At 75.5% G+C, this 24,739-nt stretch overlaps 4 protein-coding genes across 4 annotated transcripts; 2 read left to right on the forward strand and 2 right to left on the reverse strand.

The window, feature by feature from the left end:
- The first annotated feature begins 85 nt into the window (after window positions 1–85).
- On the forward strand, window positions 86–5,488 carry LOC112994207 (transmembrane protein 198-like). The gene is made up of 5 exons (XM_064498583.1): window positions 86–248; window positions 1,355–1,510; window positions 2,991–3,566; window positions 4,251–4,399; window positions 4,476–5,488. Exons 2-5 carry the CDS (start codon window positions 1,405–1,407, stop codon window positions 4,620–4,622), a joined length of 978 nt encoding a protein of 325 aa, XP_064354653.1. The 5' UTR covers window positions 86–248; window positions 1,355–1,404; the 3' UTR covers window positions 4,623–5,488.
- A 2,713-nt stretch (window positions 5,489–8,201) lies between these two features.
- On the reverse strand, window positions 8,202–11,180 carry PYM1 (PYM homolog 1, exon junction complex associated factor). The gene is made up of 3 exons (XM_064498595.1): window positions 11,006–11,180; window positions 10,158–10,251; window positions 8,202–9,105 (listed from the first exon to the last, which is right to left on the reverse strand). Exons 1-3 carry the CDS (start codon window positions 11,034–11,036, stop codon window positions 8,592–8,594), a joined length of 639 nt encoding a protein of 212 aa, XP_064354665.1. The 5' UTR covers window positions 11,037–11,180; the 3' UTR covers window positions 8,202–8,591.
- Window positions 11,181–11,568: 388 nt separating this feature from the next.
- DGKA (diacylglycerol kinase alpha) lies at window positions 11,569–20,364 on the forward strand. Its single transcript, XM_064498532.1, has 24 exons — window positions 11,569–12,042; window positions 14,033–14,125; window positions 14,555–14,631; window positions 14,711–14,843; window positions 14,924–15,004; window positions 15,092–15,141; window positions 15,212–15,286; window positions 15,379–15,498; window positions 15,582–15,699; window positions 16,702–16,790; window positions 17,388–17,507; window positions 17,572–17,670; window positions 17,794–17,883; window positions 17,969–18,042; window positions 18,149–18,223; window positions 18,317–18,402; window positions 18,473–18,562; window positions 18,659–18,819; window positions 18,900–18,964; window positions 19,052–19,142; window positions 19,210–19,399; window positions 19,487–19,607; window positions 19,749–19,809; window positions 19,921–20,364. Exons 2-24 carry the CDS (start codon window positions 14,056–14,058, stop codon window positions 20,017–20,019), a joined length of 2,235 nt encoding a protein of 744 aa, XP_064354602.1. The 5' UTR covers window positions 11,569–12,042; window positions 14,033–14,055; the 3' UTR covers window positions 20,020–20,364.
- An 82-nt stretch (window positions 20,365–20,446) lies between these two features.
- On the reverse strand, window positions 20,447–24,515 carry PMEL (premelanosome protein). The gene is made up of 12 exons (XM_064498534.1): window positions 24,208–24,515; window positions 23,395–23,505; window positions 23,175–23,321; window positions 22,958–23,098; window positions 22,710–22,871; window positions 22,244–22,636; window positions 21,966–22,145; window positions 21,388–21,816; window positions 21,216–21,303; window positions 20,903–21,105; window positions 20,734–20,821; window positions 20,447–20,654 (listed from the first exon to the last, which is right to left on the reverse strand). Exons 1-12 carry the CDS (start codon window positions 24,269–24,271, stop codon window positions 20,516–20,518), a joined length of 2,145 nt encoding a protein of 714 aa, XP_064354604.1. The 5' UTR covers window positions 24,272–24,515; the 3' UTR covers window positions 20,447–20,515.
- Window positions 24,516–24,739: the final 224 nt, after the last annotated feature.

Here is a 24,739-nt window from a genome sequence, read left to right on the forward strand (position 1 = left end):
TCCCGGCCCCACACCGGCTCCAGCCCCACACGGTGCCCCGGCCCCCCGCGCGCCCCCCGCGCCGGCCCCGCTCCGCTCCGCGCCCCGCCCCGCGCCGCCCCCGGCCCCGGCCCCGGCCCCGCTCCCGGCGCTGTCTCGGCGCCGCGGCCGGGCCGGGCTCGGTGAGGGGCCGGGACCCACCGCGACCCACCGCGACCCACCGCGGCCCGGGGCGGCCGGGACCGGCGGCGGCGGCGGCGCTCGGAGCGGTGAGTCCCGCCGGGCCGGGCCGGGGCGGAGCGGGGAGCGGAGCGGGGAGCGCGGAGCCCCCGCCCGGCTCGGTACCGAGCGGCGCCGCTTCCCGGGGCTCCCGCTACGGCACCGCGGGGACTGCGCGGACCCGGCGCCCGGCAGCGCCCGGGACCCCTGAACCGGCACCTCCAGCAGCTCCCGGCGCCCCCAGCCTGGGACCCCCCCGTAACTCCCAGTACCCCCAACCCAGCACCCGCAGCAGCTCCCAGTACCCCTAAACCAGTACCTCCAGCAGCTCCCAGGACCCCCAGCCTGGCCTCCCCCAGTAGCTCCCAGTACCCCCAACCAAGTACCCCCAGCAGCTCCCAGTGCGCCCAGCCCGGGGTCCCCCAGTAGTTCCCAGTAGTTCCCAGTTCCCCCAGCCCAGTGTCCGCCAGCTCCCAGCACCCCCCCATATCCTCCAGTAGATCCCAACAGTTCCCAGTACTCCAGCCCAGTACCCCCAGTATCCCCAGCACCCCCAGTATCCCCAGTAGCCCCCAGCACCCCCAGCCCAGCAGCCCCGGCAGGGCCAGGGCGGCTCCTCCCTCCGCAGCCCCCGGGTCCGGCTCTGCCCCAGGGGCGCAGCATCCCTCCCCCCCCCCCCCCCGCCCCGGTGCCTCCACCTGCCCGGGGCCCCGTGACACGAGCTGCGTCCGGTCTCAGGTGCCGGGGGCCGCATCCTGCCCCGGCTGCACGGCGGTCCCGGGGGAACCGGGCGTTGCGGGAGCTCCAGCCCGGGGCTGGGACGCGGCGGGGGGGGCTGTAGCTGGCCGGGGGGGTCCCGAACGGCCGGGGGGGGGGGCAGGGGGCTGCCCCACGGCCGCCCCACGGCCGCCCCGGCCCCGGCCCACCGGGCAGCGCGCCCGGCCGCGTCCAGCTCCGCGGTGCCGCTGCCAGATGTGGGGGGGGCGGGGGGCGGCCTCCCTCCAGCTGTGGGGGGATTACTCATAGTTTCCAGCGCCGGGAACGGGCCGGGCGCTGCGCCGGGGCCGCGGGCCGGACCCCCAGGCGCTGCTGCCGTGGGGCCGGGGGGCTCCGCGGCCCCGCACGGCCCCGCAGCGCGGCCCCCGCCTCCCCGCAGGCGCCCGCCGGATGGGCGCGGGGCGCTGAGCCCCCCCGGCCCCGCGGGCCATGGAGCCGCCCCGCTGCGCCCTGGAGCTGCGGCCCCCCGACGAGCCCGTCCCCGCCGCCGCCTGCGCCCTGTGCTGCCTCTTCGGCGTCGTCTACAGCTGCTTCGGTGAGCGCGGGGCGCTGCAGGGGGGCGGCCGGGGGCACGCCGTGGGGCACGCCGTGGGGCACGGCGAGGGGCACGGCTGGGGGGCATGGCACGGGACGTGGCCAGAGGACACAGCTGGGGCACGCCATGGGGCACGGCCATGGGACATGCCGTGGGGCACGCCGTGGGGCACGGCTGGGGGGCATGGCTGGGGCACGCCATGGGGAACACCATGGGGAACGCCATGGGGCAGAGCTGGGGGGCATGGCCATGGGACATGGCCAGAGGACACGGCTGGGGCACACCATGGGGCACGCCATGGGGAACACCATGGGGAACACTGTGGGGCACAGCACAGGGCATGGCAAGGGGCACACCGTGGGGCACGGGCAAGGGGCACGCTGTGGGGCACAGCGAAGGGACACACCATGGGGCACACCATGGGGCACGGCCAAGGGACACGCCATGGGGCACGCCATGGGGAACACCATGGGAAACACCGTGGGGCACAGCACAGGGCATGGCAAGGGGCACACCGTGGGGCACGGGCAAGGGGCATGGCAATGGGCACAGCGAGGGGCACGGCCAAGGGACACGCTGTGGGGCACGGCCAAGGGACACGCCGTGGGGCACAGCAAAGGGACACACCATGGGGCACAGCATGGGGCACGGCCAAGGGACATGCCATGGGGCACAGCCATGGGGCACGGCCAAGGGGCATGGCAACGAGCACAGCACGGGACACACCATGGGGCACGGCCAAGGGACACACCATGGGGCACGCCATGGGGAACACCATGGGAAACACCGTGGGGCACAGCACAGGGCATGGCAAGGGGCACACCGTGGGGCATGGGCAAGGGGCATGGCAATGGGCACAGCGAGGGGCATGGCCAAGGGACACGCTGTGGGGCACGACCAAGGGACACGCTGTGGGGCACAGCAAAGGGACACACCATGGGGCACAGCATGGGGCACGGCCAAGGGACATGCCATGGGGCACGCTATGGGGCACGGCTGGGGGGCATGGCTGGGGCACGCCATGGGGAACACCATGGGGAACACCGTGGGGCAGAGCTGGGGGGCATGTCCATGGGGCATGGCCAGAGGACACGGCTGGGGCACACCATGGGGCACGCCATGGGGAACACCATGGGGCACACCGTGGGGCACAGCACAGGGCATGGCAAGGGGCACACCGTGGGGCACGGGCAAGGGACACGCCATGGGGCACGGCCAAGGGGCATGGCAACGAGCACAGCAAGGGACACGCCATGGGGCACGGCCAAGGGACACGCTGTGGGGCACAGCGAAGGGACACACCATGGGGCACAGCATGGGGCACGGCCAAGGGACATGCCATGGGGCACAGCCATGGGGCACGGCCAAGGGGCATGGCAACGAGCACAGCAAGGGACACACCATGGGGCACGGCCGTGGGGCACGCCGTGGGGCACGCCGTGGGGCCCGTCCCCTGCTGAGCCGCCCGCGCCGCCGCCAGGGTACCGCTGCTTCAAGGCCATCATGTTCCTCTCGGGGCTGCTCTTCGGCTCCGCCGTCATCTTCCTGCTGTGCCACAAGGAGCGGGTCCTGGGGACGCCGCTGAGCCTGGAGGCCAGCGCCGGCATCGCCCTGGGCGTGGGCGTGCTCTGCGGGCTGGTCACGGCGCTGGTGCGCAGCGTGGGGCTCTTCACCACCGGGCTGCTGCTGGGGCTGCTGCTGGCCACGGCCGCGCTGGTGGCCGCCGAGCCGCTGCTGCGGCCGCAGAGCCCCTGGGTGCCGGCGGGGGGGCTGCTGGGGCTGGCGCTGCTCTGCGCCCTCCTGGCCCTGCGCTGGCAGAAGGCGCTGACGGTGCTGTCCACCGCCGTCTGCGGGGCGGCCGTCGTCGTGGCCTGCGCCGACTACGTCGTGGAGGCCCTGGCGCTGCTGCTCTACGTGCGGGACCGGCTGCGGCTGGCGTCGCCGGCGCCGCTCTGCTGGTACAGCTGGGCCGTGCTGGGCGCCTGGCCGGCGCTGAGCCTCCTCGGCGTCCTGCTCCAGTGGAAGCTCACGGCCGGCGGCTTCTCCCACGGCGACGGTGAGCGCGGACCCCCCTCCCGGCCCCCCGGACCCCCTCCGCCCCGTGCCGGGTTGGGGGCGGACGCCTGGGCTCTCCGGGCAGCCCCGGGGATGGCGGGATGGTGGGGACAGCGATGGGGTGGCAGTGGGGACCGGGATGGGGACCAGGATGGGGACTGAGGTGGCAATGGGGACCGGGATGGGGCAGGGATGGGGACTGAGGTGGCAATGGGGACCGGGATGGGGCAGGGATGGAGACCGGGGTGGCAACAGGGACCGGGATGGGGACCGGGATGGGGCAGGGATGGGGACTGGGATGGCAATAGGGACCAGGATGAGGACCAGGGTGGCAATGGGGACCAGGCTGGTGGCAGGGATGGGGGTTGCGATGGCAATGGTGACGGAGAGGGGGATGGCAAGGGGCACGACGATGGGGATGGCCATGGAAGATGGTGGCAGGGATGGCAACGCCAGTGGGGATGGTGACGGGAATGGCAACGGGCACAGATGGGGATGGGGATGGTGACAGCGATGGGGATGGGACAGGGATGGCAACAGGGACAGCAGTGGGGATGGCGGTCAGGACGGAGATGAAGATGGTGACGGAGACGGTGGTGGTGACGGGTTGGCAGTGGGGCTGGCAGTGGGGCTGGCGTGGGGGGGGCAGCGTCTGGCCGGCGTCAGCCCCCCGCCCCCCCCGCAGTGGTGCTCAGCCGGCGGCAGAAGCGGCTGCAGCTGCTCCGCATCCGGCAGAAGGAGGCCAAGCGGCGGCAGAGCCTCTCCCCGCCGGCGGGCACCTACCGCCGCAAGGCCGCCCCGGTGCAGCGCTACGCGGGCGACGTGCTGGCCCCGGTGAGTCCCGGCGGGGGGGGGGGGGCGGGGGGGGGCGGCGGCCCCCGCGCCCCCGCTGACCCCCCCGTCCCCGCAGAGCTACCTCCGGAGCCTGCGGGACCGGCAGCCGGAGCGCGGGACCTCGCCGAGCCGCCCGACGCCGCCCGCGGCCCCGCGGCCCCCCTCGCCGCCCCCGCGCCCCCCGCCCGGCCCCGAGCCCCCGCGCTGCCCCCCAGTGCCTTAGGGGGCCCGGCCCCCCCCCCCCGCTCCCGCCGCGCCTGTCCCTTTAAATAGTCAAATTAGCCGCTGCAGGCCCCTCCCCCGGGGCGGGGCCAAGGGGGGAGGGGCTGTGGAGCACGTGGCTGCCCCCGGGTGGGGGGTGTCCCTCGGTGGGGAGGGCGGCCCCATTGACTGCCCCACAGCCTGCCCCACACGCTGCCCCACTGCTTGCCCCATGCATTGCCCCACGGCCTGCCCCACCACTGCCCCACTGACTGCCCCATGCACTGCCCCATTACCTGCCCCACTGACTGCCCCACGCATTGCCCCACCACTACCCTACACACTGCCCCACAGCCTGCCCCACCACTGCCCCATTGCCTGCCCCACCACTTGCTCCATCACTAGCCCCTCTGCCTGCCCCACTGCTTGCTCTATGCAGGGCCCCACAGCCTGCCCCATGTGCTGCCCCATTTCCTGCCCCACACACTGCCCCATTGCCTCCCCCACACACTGCCCCACCACTTGCTCCATCACCAGCGCTTCTGCCTGCCCCACGGCCTGCCCCACATGCTGCCTGCAGCCTGCCCCACCACTTGCTCCATCACCAGCCCCTGCCCATCTGCCTGCCCCACTGCTTGCTCTATGCACTGCCCCACAGCCTGCCCCACAGCCTGCCCCGCCACTTGCTGCATCACCAGCCCCTCTGCCTGCCCCGCTGCCCGCTCTACGCACTGCCCCACTGCCTGCCCCACGCGCTGCCCCACGCGCTGCCCCACTGCCGGGGGCAGCGCAGGGGAGCCCCGGGGCCACCCAGCCCCCCGCCCCAGCGACGGCCCAGCCCCAGGCGCCGGCGGAGACCTCGTAAAAATAAAGCCCCTCTTTTATTTTTGTAGGACCTACCCAAACGCTGTGCGCGCGCCGGGGCCCAGCCCGGCTCCTGCCGCCGGCACCCCGGAGCCCCGAACCCCTGTGCGGGGAGGGGGACGGGGCCGCGGGGTGGGGGGGCGGGAGGGGAGGGGAGGGGAGGGGAGGGGAGGGGACCCCCTCGTCCCCGGGCCGCGGCGTGGAGGCGCATGGCGGGGGCAGCGGGTGCCCGTGCCCGGCCCGTGGCTGCCGGCTCAGCTCAGCCGCCGGTGCCGCCGCCCCGGGAGACGTAGCCCGGCCGTTGTTGCAGGTGCCGGCAGCGTCCAGCGGGGCCGGTGCCCCGGGAAGAGCCCCGCCACGGCCCGGGGGTAGGAGCCAGGTCGCTCCAGCCCGGCTCGTCCCACTGCCAGCAGCCGGTGCCCTGCGCGGGGACGGGGACGGCATCAATCCCGCGTGCCTGGCGCGGGGACGGGAATGGGAATGGCATCAGCCCCAGGCACCTGGCACGGGGATGGGGATGGGGACGGGGATGGGGATGGGGACGGCGTCAGCCCCGGCGCCTACCGTGAACTTCTGCGTCTTCTGGCTGAAAGGATCCTCGACGCCGCAGCGCGGCCGCCGCATCCGCCCCAGGGGCCGGGAAGGGACCCAGGCGTCCTGCCGGCCTCCCGCGCCGCGACCCAGCGTGGGGACAGCGAGGTCCCGCCGGGACAGTGGCCGGACTGGGGGCGAGCAGGCACCGGCCCCGAGACGGGACCAGGCACCGCTTCCACCCCGTCCCCAGGGAACTTGACCCAGTTCCCCGCTCCGGCAGGACCCCAGGCCCCGACTGAGGGCTCCTCACGCCGTCCCGGCTAACGAGCCGGCCGGGTCCCAGCCCGCGTCTCCCGGGGATCCGGCCCTGCCACGGCCTCCTGCTCCTCCGCGCGCCGGTGCAGAGGGCGAGCGCCCAAACGGGGACGAGCAGCTCCGGCTGAACCATCCTCGCCCGCATCCCGGCTGGACACCGTTGCCCTGCCCCGGGCGAGCCGCCGGCCTCCGACTGGCCTCCCGCTCCGTAGGGGTTTATGAACCTCCTCGCACAGCCGGGATGACTCACTCGGAGCTACGGCATGTTGCAGCCGCAGCCCCCCGGCAGCCTTAACCCCCTGCGGAGCGGAGCCAGCTCTCCCCCGCGGATGAGCCCCGGCCCGTCCGGCTCTGCCCCTCCGCGTCCCTGCCCTGTCCGGGCCCGGTCCCGGTCCCATCCCGCTCCCCACGCGGAGGAGCCCACGGTCCATCGGCCTGAGAGCCGCGGGGCAGGTGGACACCCGGCCCTCGGGGGCAGCCGCGGATGCGCCTCCATCCCAGGGGAACCGCCGCGGGGAATCAGCGGCAGCATCCCGACCCCCGGGACGTGCAGCTGGGTCAGAGGATCCCCCCGACTCCGCTGCGGCCCCGCACGGAGACCGCGAGGGCCCAACGCCGCCAGTGAGGCCCCGGCCCCCAGGCTTTCGGGAGCGGGACGCGGCCGAGGCGCGGGACGTCCCCCATCCCGGGGCCGGCGCCAGCAGCCGGACGTGGGCCGCTGCCAGGCGGGAGCGCGGTGCCGCTGCCAAATCCCAGCGGGCCGCGGAGCCAGCCCGGCTTCGAGCGTGGGAAGGCAGCGCGTGCCCTGCGCCGCGAAGGGTTAACGCGGGGAGCGCCAACGCCCGGACGCCTGGGTCCTTTCCCAGCCCGGCATCCGGGGGGGCAGGTCCGGTCCCTCGCCTCAGTTTCCCCAGGGACGCCCGGGGGAGGCCGCTCGGTTCGCCCCGGTGTCCGGCACAGAGTCAGGGCACCGCTCTCCGGGGAAACCCGCCGGGCCCCCGCGGTCCTCGCCCGTGCCCGGGGAAGGCGCCGACGCAGCCCTGCGGCGGTGAGTAACGGGGACGCGAGCGCGGCCGCTCCCGGGGGGAGGCCGGGACCCCTCGGGCACAGCCCCCCCCGGCCCCGTGGCGCCGAGCTGGGGACGCGAAGGGGCCTGGCCGGCGTCCCGCGCGCCTGGGGAACGGGGCCGAGCGGCCTCCGCGCTGCCGTGCCAGGCGGTTCCCCAGGGAGCCAGGCAGGAATCTGGCGGCTCGTCCCTCGCACGGCTTCCCGGCTCGGCGGCCGGCGTCGCCCGGGAACCAGGGCACGGCCGGGGGGGCCGCGGAGCCCGGCAGCGGGGCTCGGCCCCTCCCCTGCCCCACGGCCCGGTCGCAGGACGCAGAGGGGCCGGATCGCGCCACGGCTCAGCTCTGCCCGCCGACGCCGGCTGGAGAGCCCCGAGCAGCCGGGAGGGCCGAGCCCCCGCGGCCGCCTCCCCACAGCCCGGGGCCGAGATGGGGCAGAGCAGGGGGGGCGGCGGGGCCCAGCCCGCACCCGGCGCTGCCCCAGGGCCTCCCCATCGCTCGGCCCTGGGGGACAGGCGGCCCCTCGCCCCCGCCGGGGTCCGGCCCCACAGACAGCAAGGGATGGGCTCCGACCTGCCGGGGTCTCACAGGAAAGGCTCAAAACGCGGCTCCAGGCACAAGCCACAACCCTGGAAAGTGCCTTTCAAGGAAAAACAGCAGCAAAACCCAGCCCAAGCAGCAGCTTCGCCCGGCGACGGGCAGGGCGGCAGCAAGAGCCGTCCGGGCAAGGTCGGGACCAACGCCGCCGCCGCGCCGGGACCGCGTCCCCCGCCGGCTCCCCGGGGCCGAGCGGGGAAAGGCAAAACCAAGCTCCCGACGCCGGGTCACTACTGCAATTTTATTATTGCATCGTTTTTAAAAATAAAGGAAGAGAGGCCGTAACACAGAACACGAGGGGCCAGGGAACAACGAAAGGAAGAGCCACTGCCCCTGCCCTGGCCCGCAGCACCAGCCCTGCCCGCCCGCCAGGCCGGCCCCACCCCAAATAAAATTAAAAAAGGAGAGAGGTATTTGAGAGTCGCCGAGTTTCTAACACCGATAGCTGGGAAAAACTGTTATGAAAAAACCAACAGCACCCACCAAAACAAAATCCCCGGGAAAGAGGGGCCTGGCGCTCAGTCCGGACAACCTGTGCTCTGGGGACGCCGGCCCTCGTGCGCCCGCTGCGATGCGAGTCCCCGCGTCCCGTCCCGTCCCGTCCCTCCCGCCCACCCCTACAAGTCCAGCTCCAGGTCCTGCAGTTCCTCCTCCAAGGCTTTCCTCCGCCCCAGCTTCTCCAGCTGCTCTTTCGTCGGCTGCTTGATCTCCCCGGAGTCGAGCCGCTGCTGCAGCTCCTCCACCTGCCGCAGCTTCTTCTTCAGGTTCTTGATCTTCTTGGTTTTCTCCGCGGCGGAGGCCTCCCCGTCGGCGGGGCCCTTGGTGCCGCAGGCCGGCTGCGGCGCGGCTGCCTGACTGTCCCCCGGGGGACCCTTGTCCCCGCCGCCGCCCCCCGACAGGGAGGTCTTCTCCAGCGCCTGGATCAGTTCGTCTGTCTCCCTCTCCCCCTTCTCCTGCTGCTGCTTCCTCTTCTCCTTGCGTTTCAAGTTCCTTTTGGCTGCCTTGGACAGTCCCGTCTCTCCGCTCTCCGCCTTGCCGGGCTGCTTGCTGGGCTGGGCGTTGGCCTCCGGGCTCAGCCCGGGCGGCAGCTCAGGTTTGCTTTTGAAAAACTTCACATACTTATTCTCGTACCTGCGCAGAACGAGAGCCCGTGAAGACGCGCCCCTCCCGCGCCCCGTGGCAAGCGCGGCGTCCCCGCCGAGCCCCGGGCGCGCTGCGGACGGCGGCCAGGCCACACCTGGGACACAGGGACGCCGATTTACAACTCGCCCCGAGGGATCCCGGGGCTCTGCCCCTCCCTGCCAGCGGGACCCGGCCGAGCGGAGCCTTTCGGAGGGATCGCCGCCGCTGCCGGGCTCCTCTCTGCTGCGGATGCCGCTCTGCTCGGCCGCGCTCGCGCCCAGCCACCCCGGGAACGGCGCTGCGGGAGCCGATACGTACCGCCGGGTCACGGCTTCGGGGTGGGGGTGAGGGGGTCGGGGCTGCTCGGGCGCCTGGGAAGAGACCGACACCTCGAGACGTCACCCGGCACGTGCGGCCTCAGGAACGGCCGGAGACGGGGTCCCGGGGCTGCCAGGCACCACCCAGCGCCCCACGGCTCCCCGGCACGGGCTGCTTTCGGCAGGGCACCTCGGAGCCCCGGGGCCGGGCAGCGCGGCTCGGCTCCAGGGAACGCGCACGTTGCGAAGCGGGAGGCTCTGCTGGCACAGGGAGAGGCCGGGAGCCGCTACGGGCCCCGGACGCCGGCTGCGGAGAGCCGTGGGACGCCAGGGCCTTCCCCGCCGGTGGCTGCCGGGAGGCGACGCGGAGGAACAGCCCGGACGGGCACAGCCGAAGCGCCAGAGCGACCGTCGGAGCGGGGGAAGACGAACGGACGCCTGACGGCCGGCCCCGCTGCCGGCGGCTGCCGAGGAGCGTTACTGTGGTAACGGAGCACAGAGTGCTGCTCCGCTCCCATCCGCCCTCGAAACAGGCAGCCGCAGACCGACCGCCGAGAGATGCCTGCCCCGGCCAGCAGCTCCTCTGCCTTCCCGGGAGCGCAGGCACCCGGCCAGCCCCGCGGAGCCCCCGGCTCCTTCCCGAGCCTGCAGGCAGCCGCTGCCACAGCGGGAACGCTGCCCGGAGCCGGGGCGCTGCCGCCGGGAGCCCCCGGGACACCCCGTTCCCGTGCCGGCCCCACTTACACGGGCACCTCCTCCTGCGGCACGTATCCCTCCTTCACCCGCCGCTGCTTCCGCCAGGTGCCGTCGGGGCGCTGCGTGGAGGCGATGTACTTCCCTGCGGGGCGGAGGCGCGTCGGAGAGCGGCCCCGGGTCCCCCCCACGTGCCTGGGGGGGGGTGGCGGCAGAGCCGGCCCCACGGACCCCCCGACCCACACAGGGACTGGCGGTGGGGGGAAAAGGGGCCCAGGCCCATGGACACTGGGAGAGGAGGGGGAGCCTGCCCCACGGAGACCCAGGAGAGGGGAACACAGACAGGGCCCCATGGAGACCGGGAAGAAAGGGGAATACTGACTGGGCCCCATAGGGACTAGGGTGATGGGGGAAGATGGGCCCAGCCCTAGAGAGACCAGGGGCCTGGGGGCAGACTGTGCCCCATAGACACCACAGGGGGTGGTGCCGGCCCCACAGGGACCAACGTGTGGGGCTCAGGCCCACAGGGACCGGAGGAGCGGGGGGGGCCCCGGCCCCACAGCGACCAGGGGAGAAGCCTGTCCCATAGAGACCAAACGATGGGGCCCAGCCCCATAGGGATGACGGGAGCGAGGCTCAGCCCCACAGTCACCAAGGACAGACCGGGCCCCGCAGAGACCGGAGGGGGGGGGGGCAAGGCCTGCCCCATAGCGCCGGGGGGGGGGCTGCCCCATAGGGACCGGGGGGACGAGGCTCAGCCCCACAAAGCCGGGGGGCGGTGCCGGCTCCCTCCGCCGCGCCCGGGGCGCGACCCCGCGGCGGTGCCGGGCCAGGGGGCGGCGACGGGCCCCACCCGCTGCCTCCGCTGTGCCGGGCCGCGGCGGCGGCTCCGCACTCACCGGTCTCGTCAGTCACATAGGGAGTCGCCATCTTGCGAGCGCGACACACTTCCGCCCGCCTGGCCCCGCCCCCCGGAAGTGGCGGCGGCGGGGAAGGGGGAGCGGCGGCGGCGGGGCGCAAAAGCGGGCGGCCATTTTGTTTTTAAAGGGGCAGCGCCCCGTTCGGCGGGGAGCCCCGTTGGGGGCGCTCCCAGCATGCACGGGGGCTCCCACAGTGCACTGCGGCCGGCGGCGGGGGGGGGAGCGGCGGCGCGGTCGCCATGGCGACGCGAGGCCGGGTCGCGAGGGTGGGGGGGCCCCGGGGTGGGGCAGAGCCCGGGGGAGCCGCTGCCGGGGCGCCGCGGGGGGGGGCCGGAGCCGCCCGCATCCGCCGCCCCCGCGTTGCCCGGCGGCTTCGCGCCCGGCGCGGCCTCCCCCGCGCTGCGGTAGCGCCCGAGGGCGCCGCCGCCCCCGCCCCGCCCGGAGCAGCTGCGCCCGCGCGGGAATCCCCGGGGGCGGCCGCCGCCCTGCCCCGGCCACGGGGGGGGACGGGGGGGGACGGGGACGAGGCCGCGGCGCACGGCCGGGGCGGCTCCGGGGGGCAGGCGGGGGCGGGGTGGGCGTGCACGAGCAGGGCACGAGCACGCAACAGTAGGTGCGGGCGTGCAAGGCCAGGCGCGAGCGTGCAAAGCAGGGCGTGAGCAGGGCGGGCGTGCAAGGGCGGCATCGCTGTGCAAAGCGGGGCACGAGCGTGCCGGGCAGGCCCGGGGCAGCGCGCGGGGCGCAGCGGGGTGCACGCCGGCTGCAGGTGTGCAAGGCGGTGTGCGAGCGCGCGTGCAAGCAGCCGTGCAAGCAGCCGTGCAAGCAGCCGTGCAAGCAGCGGTGCAGGGAAGCGCGCGGCGCCGTCGGGCGCCCCCGCCGCGGGCCGCACGTGCGCCCGGTGCCGCCCCCGCCGCCGGGCCGTGATGTCAGAGGGCCGGGCCGGGACGCGCCGCGCCGCCGGGAGCGCGCGGGCAGCACCGAGCCGAGCGGAGCGGAGCGGAGCGGGGCCGAGGCAGGTAGGCGGCGGCGGCGGCCCCGGTCGCGGTCCCGGCGGGCGCGGGATGCGCGGGGGGCGGCGGGCGGCGGGAGCGGGCGGGGCTGCGGCGACCCCCCCCCGGGCCGGGGCGCACCGGCTTCCCCGGTGTCCGGTTCCCCCCCCGCCGCGGCGACGGGAAGGAAGCGGCGCCCGACGGGGCGGTCGGTGGCTGCCGCGGTGCTCGGCGCTGCGCGCCCGGGCGCCCCGTCGGCTCGGCCGCCCCGTCCCGCGGGGAGCTGCCGGAGCGGCCCGCGGAGGAGGAGGGGGAGGAGGAGGAAGGACGGAGCCGGTGCGCGGTGCCTCGAGGGGACAAAGGGCTCCGAGGGCGGCGGCGCCCGGCCCGGCCCCGCTGCCGGGCGCGTCGCGCTCGCTGCCGCATCCTGCTCCGGAGCCGCCGCGGGGCGGGGGAGGAAGCGAGACGCTGCCCGGCGCCGCCGCCGAGACGCGGCCCCCCCTTCCCCCCCCCCCGGCCTGGGGGGGCCCAGGCGTCCTGCTCCTCCCCCCCCCCCGAGGGAGGGCGGCGGCGGGGAAGGGGCTCGCGGCCCCGGGCAGCGGGGGGTCCCGGCTCGGCCGCCCCGTCCCCCCGCGGGTTAAACCCTCCCGCCGCCGTCCGGGCTCGGCCGCAAATATTTACTAAATAAGGGAAGCGCCGGCGGGCGGCCGCCCCCGCTGGGGGGTCCCGGGGCCGGGCGAGGGTTCCCCGGGGTCGCCCCTGCCGCCCCGCCCCTCCCGCCGTGCCTCAGTTTCCCCGTCGGGCAGCGAGCACCCCCGGGGGGGGGTCCCGGGGGGGGCAGGGCGGAGGTGTGGGGCTGGCGTCGCCCCACGGCGGGTCCCCGGCCGGTGCGTGATGCTCCACTGGGCCGGGGGCCAGCGGGGGGGGGGCACCCCGGATGCCTGTGTCCCGCCCGGGCACCCCGGGGCGGCCGCGTTGGCAGCCCCTCCCGGGCGCCGCTCGCCAGCTGTCGCCCCGCGGCCCGCCGAGGGCAAAGCTCAGCCTGCGCCCGGCCCCCCCGGCGGCTGCGCCCCACGGCGGGGGGGTCCGTGGGGCCGGGCCGCGTCGGGGCAGAGGGGCGTCCCGCGGGGGCCGGCGGCGTGCGTGGGCGTGCAGGTGTGCGCGGGAGCTGGGTGTGTGCGAGCTTCCGTGCGCGCACGTGTGTGCAGGCACCCAGGTTTGCACGCATGTGTGCACGCGTGTGCAGGCGCCCGCGTCGGTCTGCACGCATGCATGCGTGTGCAAGCATCCGGGTGTGCATGCACGCGTGTGCAGGCACCCGTGTCGGTCTGCACGCATGCGTGTGTGTGCAGGCAGCCAGGTTTGCATGCACGCGTGTGCAGGCACGCACGTCGGTATGCATGCATGTGCGGGCACGCGCGTGTGCACGCGTGTGCAGGCGTGTAACGTGCCCGCCCGCCGCCGTGTTCACGCTCTCCCGCAGCCGGAGGTTGCTGGGGAAACGGCTCCCACGCGGACCCCGCGTGGGCCGGGGGCGGCGGCGGCGGCGGCACGTGCCCGGGCCGGGCCCCCCGCGTGCCCCCCGCGCTGCGGGGCCGCGACGCCCGCCCGGGCTGGGTGGAGCGCGGCGCTTGCAGCCTGCCGGCGCCATGAATAAATAACAGCGCTGGAGGGTGGGGAGGCCCCGCGGGGCCGCGCGGCGCCCGTGGACGCGGCGTCGCGGGGGGAAACTGAGGCAGCGGCGGCGGCGGGCGCCGCTCCGGCCCCCCCCGAGCATCCCGGCGCCGGGGCAGCGTGGCCGGGCGCCAAGTCGCAGCCTCCTCCCCGGCCGGCGGCGGTGACTCAAAGGCGGCGACTCGCCGCCACCCCCGGCTCCCCGCGAGCGGGGCCGGGGCGCAGCCGTCCCCACCGCCGTCCCCGCCGCCGTGACTCGGCACCGCCGCCGCCATGGGGCTCCTGTGGGGCAAGTGGTGCGGCGGGGCGGGGCGCCCGGCCCCATCGCGGCTCCCTCCCGCAGGCAGCGCCCGGCGGCCGCCCGCCATGGCGGAGAGCCCGGACTGGGCCACGCTCAGCCCCGAGGAGTTCGCCCACCTCCAGAAGTACCTGGACTGTGAGTGCGGGGCGGGGGCGCGGGGGGGCCCGGCGCGCGGGCGGGCACCGCGTGTGCGTGTGGGCGCGAGCTTGCACGCGTGTGGGTGCGTGTGTGTGCGTGGGGGTGAGCTTGCACGCGTGGGGTGCATGCACGTGCGTGGGGCAGCCTTGCATGCGTGGGCGCGAGCTTGCACGCGTGTGGGTGCGTGTGCATGCGTGGGCGCGAGCTTGCACGCGTGTGGGTGCATACCTGCATGCACAGCTTTGCAGGCCCGCGCGCGCTCCCCGGCAGCTTTGCACGCCCACGCAGCCCGGCAGCGGCCTCGCACGCGCGTGTGCACGGCAGGGCAGCCCGCGCCGGGGCAGCCGCACCCCCGGGCACGTGCGCCGGATCCGGGCCGCAGCCGCGTGCGCAGGTGCCGGAGCGGCCTCGCGCCTCTGCCCGCAGACAGCAGCAAGAAGGTGCAGGACGTGCTGCAGGAGTTCTACGGCGACGGGGCCCTGGCGCGGCACCGGCAGGGAGAGGTGAGGCCCGGCCGGCAGCCCCGGCCCCTGGGGGCAGCCCCGGCCCCTCGGCGCCCCCCAGCCCCGTCTCCCCCCGCAGTGCGTCGACTTCGAGGGCTTCAAGCTGTTCCTGAAGAGCTACCTGGAGGCGGAGGACATCGCGGACACGCTGTGCCGGCACCTCTTCATGTCCTTCCAGACCACGGCCACGGGGCAGCCGGGCACCGAGGCGGGTGAGGGGGGGGGCCGGGGGGGCGCGGGAGCCGGGCCCCCCCCCAGCCCCGCCGGCTCTCAGCACCGCCTCTCCCTGCAGGCAGCGGCCTCGTCTGCGTTAACGACGTCTCCTGCTACTTCTCCTTGCTGGAGGGGGGGCGGCCCGAGGACAAGCTGGAGTGTGAGTGGGGGCCGCGGCCGGGGGGGCCGGGGACCTGCCCGGGGGGGCCGGGGAGGAGCTGCCCCTCACCCCCGCCGTCCCCCGCAGTCACCTTCAAGCTCTACGACAAGGATGGGAACGGGCTCCTGGACAGCTCGGTGAGTGCCGGGGGGGGCGCGGCGGGGGGGTCCCCACTGCCCCCACCCCGCTGACTCTGCCCCCCCCCAGGAGGTGGATCGGATCATCACGCAGATGATGCGGGTGGCCCAGTACCTGGACTGGGACGTCACGGAGCTGAAGCCGGTGAGTGGGGGGGGGGGGGCGGCGGGGGGCTGGCCGGCCCCCCCCCGGCCCTGCGGCCCCCCCGCTGAGCCCCTCGCCCCCCCCCCCCCCAGATCCTGCAGGAGATGATGCGGGAGATCGACTACGACGGCAGCGGGACGGTGTCGCTGGCCGAGTGGCTGCGGGGCGGCGTCACCAACATCCCGCTGCTGGTGCTGCTGGGCCTCGAGGTGGTGAGTGGGGGGCCGTGGCGCGGGGGGGGGGGGTGACCCCCCGGCCCGGCCCCCCTGACGCCGCCCGCGTCCCCCCTGGCCAGCACATGAAGGACGACGGGCAGCACATGTGGCGCCTGAAGCACTTCAACCGCCCCGTGTACTGCAACGTGTGCGAGACGCTGCTGGTCGGGCTGCGCAAGCAGGGGCTGTGCTGCACCTGTGAGCGGGACGGGGACAGGGACGGGGATGGGGACGGGGACGGGACGGGGACAGGGAGGGGATGGGGACAGGACGGGGACAGGGATGGTGAAGGCAAGGGGACACAGTGGGGACTGGGATGGTGATAGGGATGGGGACATGATGGGGAGCGGGATGGATATGTGATGGGGATGGGGACAGGGACGCGATGGGGACTGGGATGGTGAAGGCAAAGACACAGTAGGGACTGGGATGGTGATGGGGACGGGATGGGGACATGATGGGCAGCGGGATGGGGATGTGACGGGGACAGGGACATGATGGGGAGTGGGATGGGGATGGGGACAGGAATGGAGACATGATGGGGACTGGGATGGGGATGGGAACGGGGACGGGGACATGATTGGGAGTGGGATGGGGGATGTGATGAGGACGGGGACGTGATGGGGAGCGGGATGGTGACAGGGACGGGGACATGATGGGGAGCGGGATGGGGATGTGACAGGGACAGGGATGGGGAGCGGGATGGGGATGTGACAGGGACAGGGATGGGGAGCGGGATGGGGATGTGACGGCTGGGACATGATGGGGAGCGGGATGGGGATGTGACAGGGACAGGGATAGGGACTGGGATGGGGATGTGACGGCTGGGACAGGGATGGGGAGCGGGATGGGATACGACGGGGCTGGGCACAGGGACGGGTGCAGGATGGGGACCGGGAGGGGATGGGGTCTGCCCCACTGCCCCCCCCCAGCACCAGATCCAGCTGTGGTAGGAAGCCCCGCCCCCTGCTCCAGCTGTGGCGAAGCCCCACCCACATGGGTGGGGCCGTGGTGCAAGCCCCGCCCCTCCCAGATTCAGCCACTGGGGCGTGAGGGGGCGGTCTCCCCCAGCGCAGCGTGGGCTGCCATTGGCTGACCGCGTGGCTGCAGGGGTGGTGTGATTGGTCAGCTGGGAGGGGCGGGCCCAGGCAGGGGGGTGGGGCCAGGCCCCGCCCCGGCCGCTGATCCCGCCCCCCCCAGTCTGCAAGTTCACGGTGCACGAGCGCTGCGCCCGCAAGGCCCCCCCCAGCTGCATCAGCACCTACGCCAAGTCCCGCAAGGAGGCCGGCGTGAGTGGCCGCCCGTCCGTCTGTCTGTCCGTCTGTCCGTCCATCCATCTGTCCACCCGTCCGTCCGTCTGTCTGTCCGTCCATCTGTCCACCCGCCCGTCCGTCTGTCCATCCATCCATCTGTGCACTCGTCCGTCCGTCTGTCCAACCATCCATCCATCTGTGCACCCGTCCATCCGTCTGTCCAACCATCTGTCTCTCTGTCCATCCATCCATCCACCCGTCTGTTGGTTTGTCAGTCTGCCTGTGTGTTGGTCCATCTGTCCTGCCCACCCAGCCGTCCGCCCGGCCGTCCCTTCTCCCGTCGGTCTGCCTGTCGTCTTGTCTGGCTGTTCGTCTGTCTGGCTGTCCGTTGACCTGCTCTGCTGTCGATATATGCATCCGTCTGTGCGGTTGTCCATCCCTCCGTCTGTCCATCCATCCATCTATCCGTCCATCTCTGCCCCCGTTCCTCTATCTGCCTCCCCGTCCATCCCTCCCGCTGTCTGCCGTCCCATCCCTCCGTCCGTCCGTCCGTCCCCGCCAGCCCGCAGCCCCTGGCACAGACCCCACGGGGGGGGCCCAGGCGTCCGGGTGACGCGGCGGTGCCGCGCGCAGGTGCAGGCCCACGTGTGGGTGAAGGGCGGCTGCGAGGCCGGCAAGTGCGGCAAGTGCCAGAAGAAGATCAAGAGCTTCCAGAGCCTGACGGGGCTGCACTGCGTGTGGTGCCACCTCAAGGTGGGTGGCTCCCGGCGGCCGGGGCCCCGCGGGCCCCCCCGCCGCGCTGACCCCCCGCCCCCAGGTGCACGAGGAGTGCCTGGCCTGCGTGCCGCCGGCCTGCGACTGCGGGCTGCTGCGCGACCACGTCCTGCCCCCCTCCGCCATCTACCCCGTGGTGCTGGTGAGTGCTGCGGCCGCGGGCGCCCCGGGGCCCCCCTCCCTCTCCGGAGGGACCCGGCGGTCCTGGCCGGGCGCCCCCCGTCCCGAGGGACCCGCCGGTGACGGGGGGCCGCGGCGCTGGCAGGAGAGGCAGAACAGCCAGAAGAACGGCGGCGGGACGCCGGTGGAGGAGGCGCCCCAGGCCTTCGCCACCCCCGAGGGGCAGGCGCTGCGGGTGAGCCCGGGCGGGCGCTGCGCCCCGGCGCGGGGGGGGGAGGCCGCCCCCCCCCCGCCCTCACGGCCCCCCCCTCGCCCCGCAGGTCAGCCCCGTGCTCGACACCCACCCGCTGCTCGTCTTCGTCAACCCCAAGAGCGGAGGGAAGCAGGGGGAGAGGTGAGGGGCGGCCGGGTTCCCGCGCCCCCCCGGCCGCCCCGCTGCCCGCCGGCACCTCCCGCGCGGCGCACGGGCTCCCCGGCCCCCCTGACCCGTCTCCCCCCAGGGTGCTTCGGAAGTTCCAGTATCTCCTCAACCCCCGGCAGGTTTATAACCTGCTCCAAGGAGGACCAAACCCCGGGTGAGTGGGACGGGACGGGACGGGACGGGACGGGACGGGCGGCGGTGCCGGCGGCCGAGCCCTGCCCTGACCCGACCCTCCTGCCTCCGCCAGGCTCAACTTTTTCCGGGACGTGCCAGATTTCCGGATCCTGGTGTGCGGCGGGGACGGCACCGTGGGCTGGATCCTGGACGCCATCGGTGGGTGCCGGGGGGCCGGCGGGCGGCGGCGGCAGCGGCGGGACCCCCCTGAGCGCCCCTGTCGTTGCAGACAAAGCCAACCTGCCCCGGCGGCCCCCCGTGGCCGTGCTCCCGCTGGGGACCGGCAACGACCTGGCCCGGTGCCTGCGCTGGGGCGGAGGTGAGCGAGACGGGGCGGCCGCGGGCTGCGGCCCGGGACCCCCGGCACAGCCCACCCCGCACGGGGGACCCTCACCGCGGCCCCCCCCCCCCGCAGGCTACGACGGGGAGAACCTGGTGAAGATCCTGAAGGACATCGAGGGCAGCAGCGTGGTGCAGATGGACCGGTGGCACGTGCAGGTGCTGCCCGAAAACCCCGCCGAGAAGGGCGACCCCGTCCCCTACGAGATCATCAACAACTACTTCTCCATCGGGGTGGTGCGTGGGGGGCCGGGGCGGCGGGGGGACGCGCACCCCGGGCCCGGCCGGGCCTCACCGCCCCTCTCGCCCCGCTGCAGGACGCCTCCATCGCCCACCGCTTCCACGTCATGCGGGAGAAGTACCCGGAGAAGTTCAACAGCAGGTGGGTGGGGGACAGGGACAGGGCCGCCCCCCCCGCGGCCCCCCACCGCAGGCTGCCACCCCCCCCGCCCTGTGTCCCCCCCCCCAGGATGAAGAACAAGCTCTGGTACTTCGAGTTCGCCACGTCCGAGACCATCTTCGCCACCTGCAAAAAGCTCAAGGAGTGCGTAAGCATCGAGGTAAGAGGCGCCCCGCCGGGGGGGCCGGGGCGGGGGCCGGGGTCCCCGCGCTGACGTGTCCCCCCAGTGCTGCGGGACCCCCCTGGACCTGAGCGGAGCCCTCTCGGGGGTGGCGGTGCTCAACATCCCCAGCATGCACGGAGGCTCCAACCTCTGGGGCGAGACCAAGCGGCCGCTGGGCGAGGCGAGGAACGCGTCCGGCGCCGGGCAGCCCCAGGCCGTCACCGACGCCGAGACCCTCAAGACGTGTGTGCAGGGTGCGTGGGGCGGCGGGCGCAGCTCCGCGCGGGGCCGGGGCCCCCCCAACCCCACGGGGCCCTGACCCCGTCCCCGCACGTCCCCAGACCTGAGCGACCAGCGGCTGGAGGTGGTGGGCCTGGAGGGGGTCATCGAGATGGGGCAGATCTACACGGGGCTGAAGAGCGCGGGCAAGCGGCTGGCCAAGTGCTCCGAGATCACCCTGCGGTGAGCCCGCGCGCGGGGCGGCTGCCCCCGGCTTTCGGGGGGGGCTGGGATGCCGTGGGGCGCGTGCCCTGCCCCGCGGGGACCGGGAGGCTTTGGGGCACCGGGGCCGTCCGGGCGGCCACTGATGGGGGGTGTTTGCAGGACGCTGAAGCACCTCCCCATGCAGATCGACGGGGAGCCCTGGATGCAGCCGCCCTGCACGGTACGTGGGACCCCCCCGCCCTCGCCGAGCCCCTCGGGGCCGTGCCCGCGCCCCGGGGGGGCTCCCCGGCCCTCCGCACCCCCTCCCAGCCCCTCGGCCTCCCTGTTGCAGATCAAGATCACCCACAAGAACCAGACGCCGATGCTCATGGCCGCGCCGCCCCGCTCCTCCAGCTTCTTTGGCCTCAAGAAGGGGCCCGTCGAGGCCTGACGGGGCGAGAGCCCCCCCTCCGCGTGCTGCGCCCCGGGCAGCGGGCGCTGGACCGACCCCCCGCGCGTCCTAGGAGGGGGCAGGTGACGAGCCGCCCCCCCCCCGGGCACCCCCGGGTGCTCGGAGCCCGCTGGCTGCTCCGGGGTGGGGGGACAGCTGGACGGCCCCCCCACCGCGGGCCCGGCGGGTGCTGTGGCGGGGGGTGCATAGCGCCTGCAGCCCTCCCTGCATGTGCCACGTTGGCCGGAGCCCCTGCCCCCGCGGGGCCCCCCCGCCCTATTTATTACCCCTCCCGCCCCCCCGGATCTCAAGTGCCTCTTGCAGTAATAAAGCCTGGTGTCGAGACGGGCGCGGGCTGTGCCGCTCCGCGGGGCGACGGCGTCCCCCCCCCCCGCCCCGGTACCCACACAACACACGGAGGCAGCGGGTGAGCTCAGCCTTTAATGAGGGCAGCCGCAGGGCGGGGGGCGCTGGGCCCCCCCGGGGCGGCCGGGCGCTACGCGGCGCCGGGCCGGAGCAGGGGGCTGCTCTCGCCGCTGGGCGCCCCGCCGAGGACCCGCCGCAGCAGCCGCCGCAGGGCCGGCCCGGGGGGCCGCCGGGGCGCGGGGGGGGGCACCAGGCCGGGCTTCGTGCGCCTGCGGGCAGAGAGAGGGCGAGCGGGTGAGCGGCGGCCCCCGGCACCGCGGCGGCTGCGCGCGGGGGGCTCGGGCTCACCTGTACGCGTAGGCGACGGCGGCCAGGGCGGCGGCGACGAACACCAGCCCCACGGCGAGCGCGGTCCTGCCGGCGGCCGGCGCGGCACCTGCGGGGCACGGGGGGACGGAGGCGGCTCAGCGCCCGGGGACGCGTGGGGACCCTCGCCCCCCCCCAGCCCTGCTCCCACCTCCGACGGCGACGCGGGTGGTGGCCACGGCCAGGCTGCTGCCGGCGGCCAGGGACACGTTGAGGCAGTAGAGGCCGGAGCGGTTGAAGTCCTGGCGCAGGACGAGCTGGCAGCCGGGCGCCGGCTCCACGGCGCTGCACGTCTGCTGCTGCACACTGCGGCACTCGGGGTCCGAGACGACGGTGCAGACCTCCTCGGGCAGGCTGCCGGGGGGGGGGTCAGCGCGGGGTGGGGGGGTCGGGACCCCCCAGGCCCCGGGCACAGTCCCCACGCCGGCGGCAGCCCCGGCCAGCGGTGCCCGCGCGGCCCTCACCTCCCCTCGCACGTCACCGTGAGCTCCACGCTGTTCTCGCTGCCCTCGGGGACCACGGAGGCGACGATGGCGACGTTCTCGATCCCCTCTGCAAGGGGCCGTGGGGTGAGAGGGTGCCGCTGCCCGCCCCCCCGGCCCCCGGCCCCCCCCCGGCCCCCAGACCGGCACCCACCGACGATGTCGAGCTGGGTGGAGAAGGTGCCGTAGCGGTACAGGACGCAGCCCGTCGGCTCGGCACCCGGTGCCTGCCGCTTCACCAGCACCAGCGGCTCCGCGGCGCCTTCGGGGGCGGCGGTGGACGCTGCGGCTCCAGCTGTGGCTCCAGCTGTGGCTCCCAATAGGGGCGCAACAGTGGCTCCAGCTGTGGCACCTGACAGGGGCACAAGGGTGGCTCCAGCTGTGGCTCCAGCTGTGGCTCCAGCTGTGGCACCCGCTGGGGGGGCAGCAGTGGCTCCAGCTGTGGCACCCAGCAGGGGCACAGTGGTGGCTCCAGCTGTGGCTCCAGCGGTGGCACCCGCTGGGAATGCAGCAGTGGCTCCAGCTGCGTCACCCAATAGGGGCGCAACGGTGGCTCCAGCTGTGGCTCCAGCTGTCACAGCATCTGCAGAGGAACCGGAGAGAAGAGGCTGGAGAAAGGCAGGGAGGGACCGAGCCAGCCCCTGGGGGCCCCGGGGACGGGGATGGTCCCCCCCGCGCGGGCAGCGGGACGGGGCGGCGGGTCCGACGCCGACGTCGGAGCAGGGCACCCACCTGCAGCCGGGGCTGCCGCCGCGGGGGACGAGGTGTCGGCCGCGTCGCCGGCCGGGAGCAGGGGGTCCGCAGACGTTGCGGCGGGGACGGCAGCGGGGTCCGTGCCGGTTCCTCCACCGGCCGCGGGGGTGCCGGGCTGCGTGGCGGCGGTGGCCGAGGGCTGCGCCGAGGCGGTGGGTGCTGGGGGCAGAGCGGGAGTGGAGGGGCCGCGGGGCGCCCGCGGGGCACCCACGGGACACCCGGGCACCGGGAGGCGGGGGGCCCCGCCGGCCGCTTACCGGCGCTGGGTGCCGCGGCGGTGCTGGGCGCGGGGCCGGCGCTGGAGGCGGGGGGCGGCGTGGCGGTGGGCGGCGGCGGCGGCCCCGTGGTGGGGTCCACGAGGGGCGGCGCCGAGCTGCCGCAGGGGCCCAGGGGGATGGCGGCCTGCAGCACCAGGCGCGCGGCGAAGGAGCCGGCCTCCAGGTAGGTGTGGGTGACGGTGGCGCTGCGGGAGATGAGGGTGCCGCTGCGGTCCCCGAAGTCCCAGGAGTAGGAGACGTCGGCGTCGCGCAGGAAGCCGCTGGGGTCGTGCAGCCGCACGGCGAAGGCCACGGCGCGGTTGCGCACGAAGCGCCCGGTGCCGCCGGCCGCCGCCTGCACCTGCGCCACGTCCACGGCGAGGGGCACCTGGTCTGCGCGGGGGGGACACGGTGCCGTCAGCGCCGTCAGCACCCGCGCCCCCCCCCCGTCCCCCCCAGCACCTACCCGTGATGCTGAACTGGGTGCTGGCGCGGCCGATGGGGATGAACTTCTGTCGGCCGCGGTAGTGGTACACCACCACGTCCATGGCGTAGGAGCCCAGCGGCACGCCGGCCGTGGCCACCGTCAGCCGCGACGCCGGGCCGTCCACCACCTGCCAGTAGCGCCCTGCGGGCGGGCGGGCGGCGTCAGCGGCGGCGGCACCCCCCCGGGCGGCCCCGGGTCCCGGCACGGCGGCGGCGGCAGCGACTCACCCCACGTCCACCACACGTAGACGAATCTCCCGCGCTGGCCCCAGGCGCCGCGGGGAAAGGGCCGTCCGTCGGGGAAGACGCCGTCCGAGGCCTCCGCCGGCAGCTCCGGGAAGACGGGCTCGCCGCCGGCCACGCGGGTGCCTGCGGGGGGGCGGTGAGCGGGCGGCGGGGGGGTGCCCACCGCCTGGCACCCACCCGCCCGCCCGCCCGCGCTCACCGTTGACGGTGCCGTTGCGGCTCCAGACGACGCGGCCGTCGGGCAGCACCGCCTGCCCGCGGGGGAAGCGGAGGGCGATGGAGAAGGTGGCTTTGGCGCCCGCCATGGTGGGCGCGTCGCTGCTGACGTCCAGGGCCACGTCGCCGCCTGCGCGGGCAGAGGGCCGGCGGCTCAGGGTCGGGCGCCGCGGCCCCCCCGGCCCCCCCGGCCCGGCACCCACCTCGCCAGCAGCCGCTCTGCCGCGGGGTCCCCTCCTGCCAGGGCGGGTACCGCCCCGCGTCCCAGCTCCGGAACGGCGCCCGGCTCCACGTCCGGCTCCGGCCGACGGCTCCTGGGGGAGACGGGTGACGGGGCGCCGGGGCGGCCCTGTGCCCCCAGCGCGTGCCCGGCGCGGCGGGCGCGTGACGGCGGGGCCGGCGGCGGGGGGCCGAGCCCGTCACATGGCGCCCGCCGCTGCCCAAGCCCTTTCATGTGACTCTCAGCTGAGCCGGCGCCGGCAGCCCCGGGCTCGGCCCCCCCCTGCGCCCCCCTCGCCGGGGGCTGCGGGTGCCCCCCTGCTCGCAGGGGGACGGGTCCCCGCGACGGCCCCCCCGGCCCCGCTCGCACCCCGCGTGCACGGCAGGGCTCGAGCCCGGCCGGGGGCTCCGTCCCCCTCGCTGCCCCCCGGGATTAGCAGGGGCTAATCCTGCTCCCCGCGTGCTCTGGCTCTGGGGGGGGTCGGTCCCGCCACCGGCCCCGTTAAGCCCCCGCCGGCTCCCCACTGGCCCAGACCCCGGCTGGGGGGTCCAGTGGGGCGACCCGGTCCCCGCCGAGCCCCAGGGCACCCCGGGGCGCCCAGCAGGACCCCCGGCCGCCCGGGACCCTCCCGGCCACGGCTGCCCCGTGCGGGACTCGGGGTGCCGCCAGGACCCGCTGCCCGCGGCCGGGGGGGCGAGCGGCCGGCCGGGCCCCCAAAGCGGCGGCAGCCCCGTGGCCAGGGCCACCCCGTCCCGGCCGGGACCCGTCCCCGCTCGCGTCCCCCGGCCCCACTTACGGCGCTGAGCGGCGGCCAGGGCCAGCAGGGCCCCCAGCAGCGCGACGGCCCCCTGCACCCGCATGCTCCGGCTTCGTCGGTGGCCTCGCCGGCTCGGGCACCGTGGGCAGAGAGACGAAGGCGCCGGCGCCGGGGGGATAAGAAGGGGCTCTCGTTTGCATAGTCCCACCCGCGGGCCCGGCCCCCGCAGCCCCCGCGTGCGCAAGGGTGGGCGCGGGCGGCCCCTCGCCAGCCGGTCACACGCTGCCGCCCGGCCCTGCCTCCGGGCTCGGCACCGCTCGGACCTGGCTCAGACGTGGCTCAGCTCGGGCGCAGCTTGGGCACAGTCTGGGCACGGTTTGGACACGGCTCGGGCGCAGCTTGGGCACAGTCTGGGCACGGTTTGGGCGCGGCTTGGCGGTGCCGAAGGCCTGGCCGGAGCCCCTCGCCCCTGGGGTCTCGCCACCCCGCTGCCGGTGCCCCCAGCCCAGGCAGCCCCCAGCCCGTCGGGCCCGGGCTCCCTCCTGACTGCGCCCCACGGCGATGGCGCAGG

This window comes from Dromaius novaehollandiae, chromosome 28 (assembly GCF_036370855.1).
Source record: "Dromaius novaehollandiae isolate bDroNov1 chromosome 28, bDroNov1.hap1, whole genome shotgun sequence".
NCBI classification, from domain to species: domain Eukaryota; kingdom Metazoa; phylum Chordata; class Aves; order Casuariiformes; family Dromaiidae; genus Dromaius; species Dromaius novaehollandiae.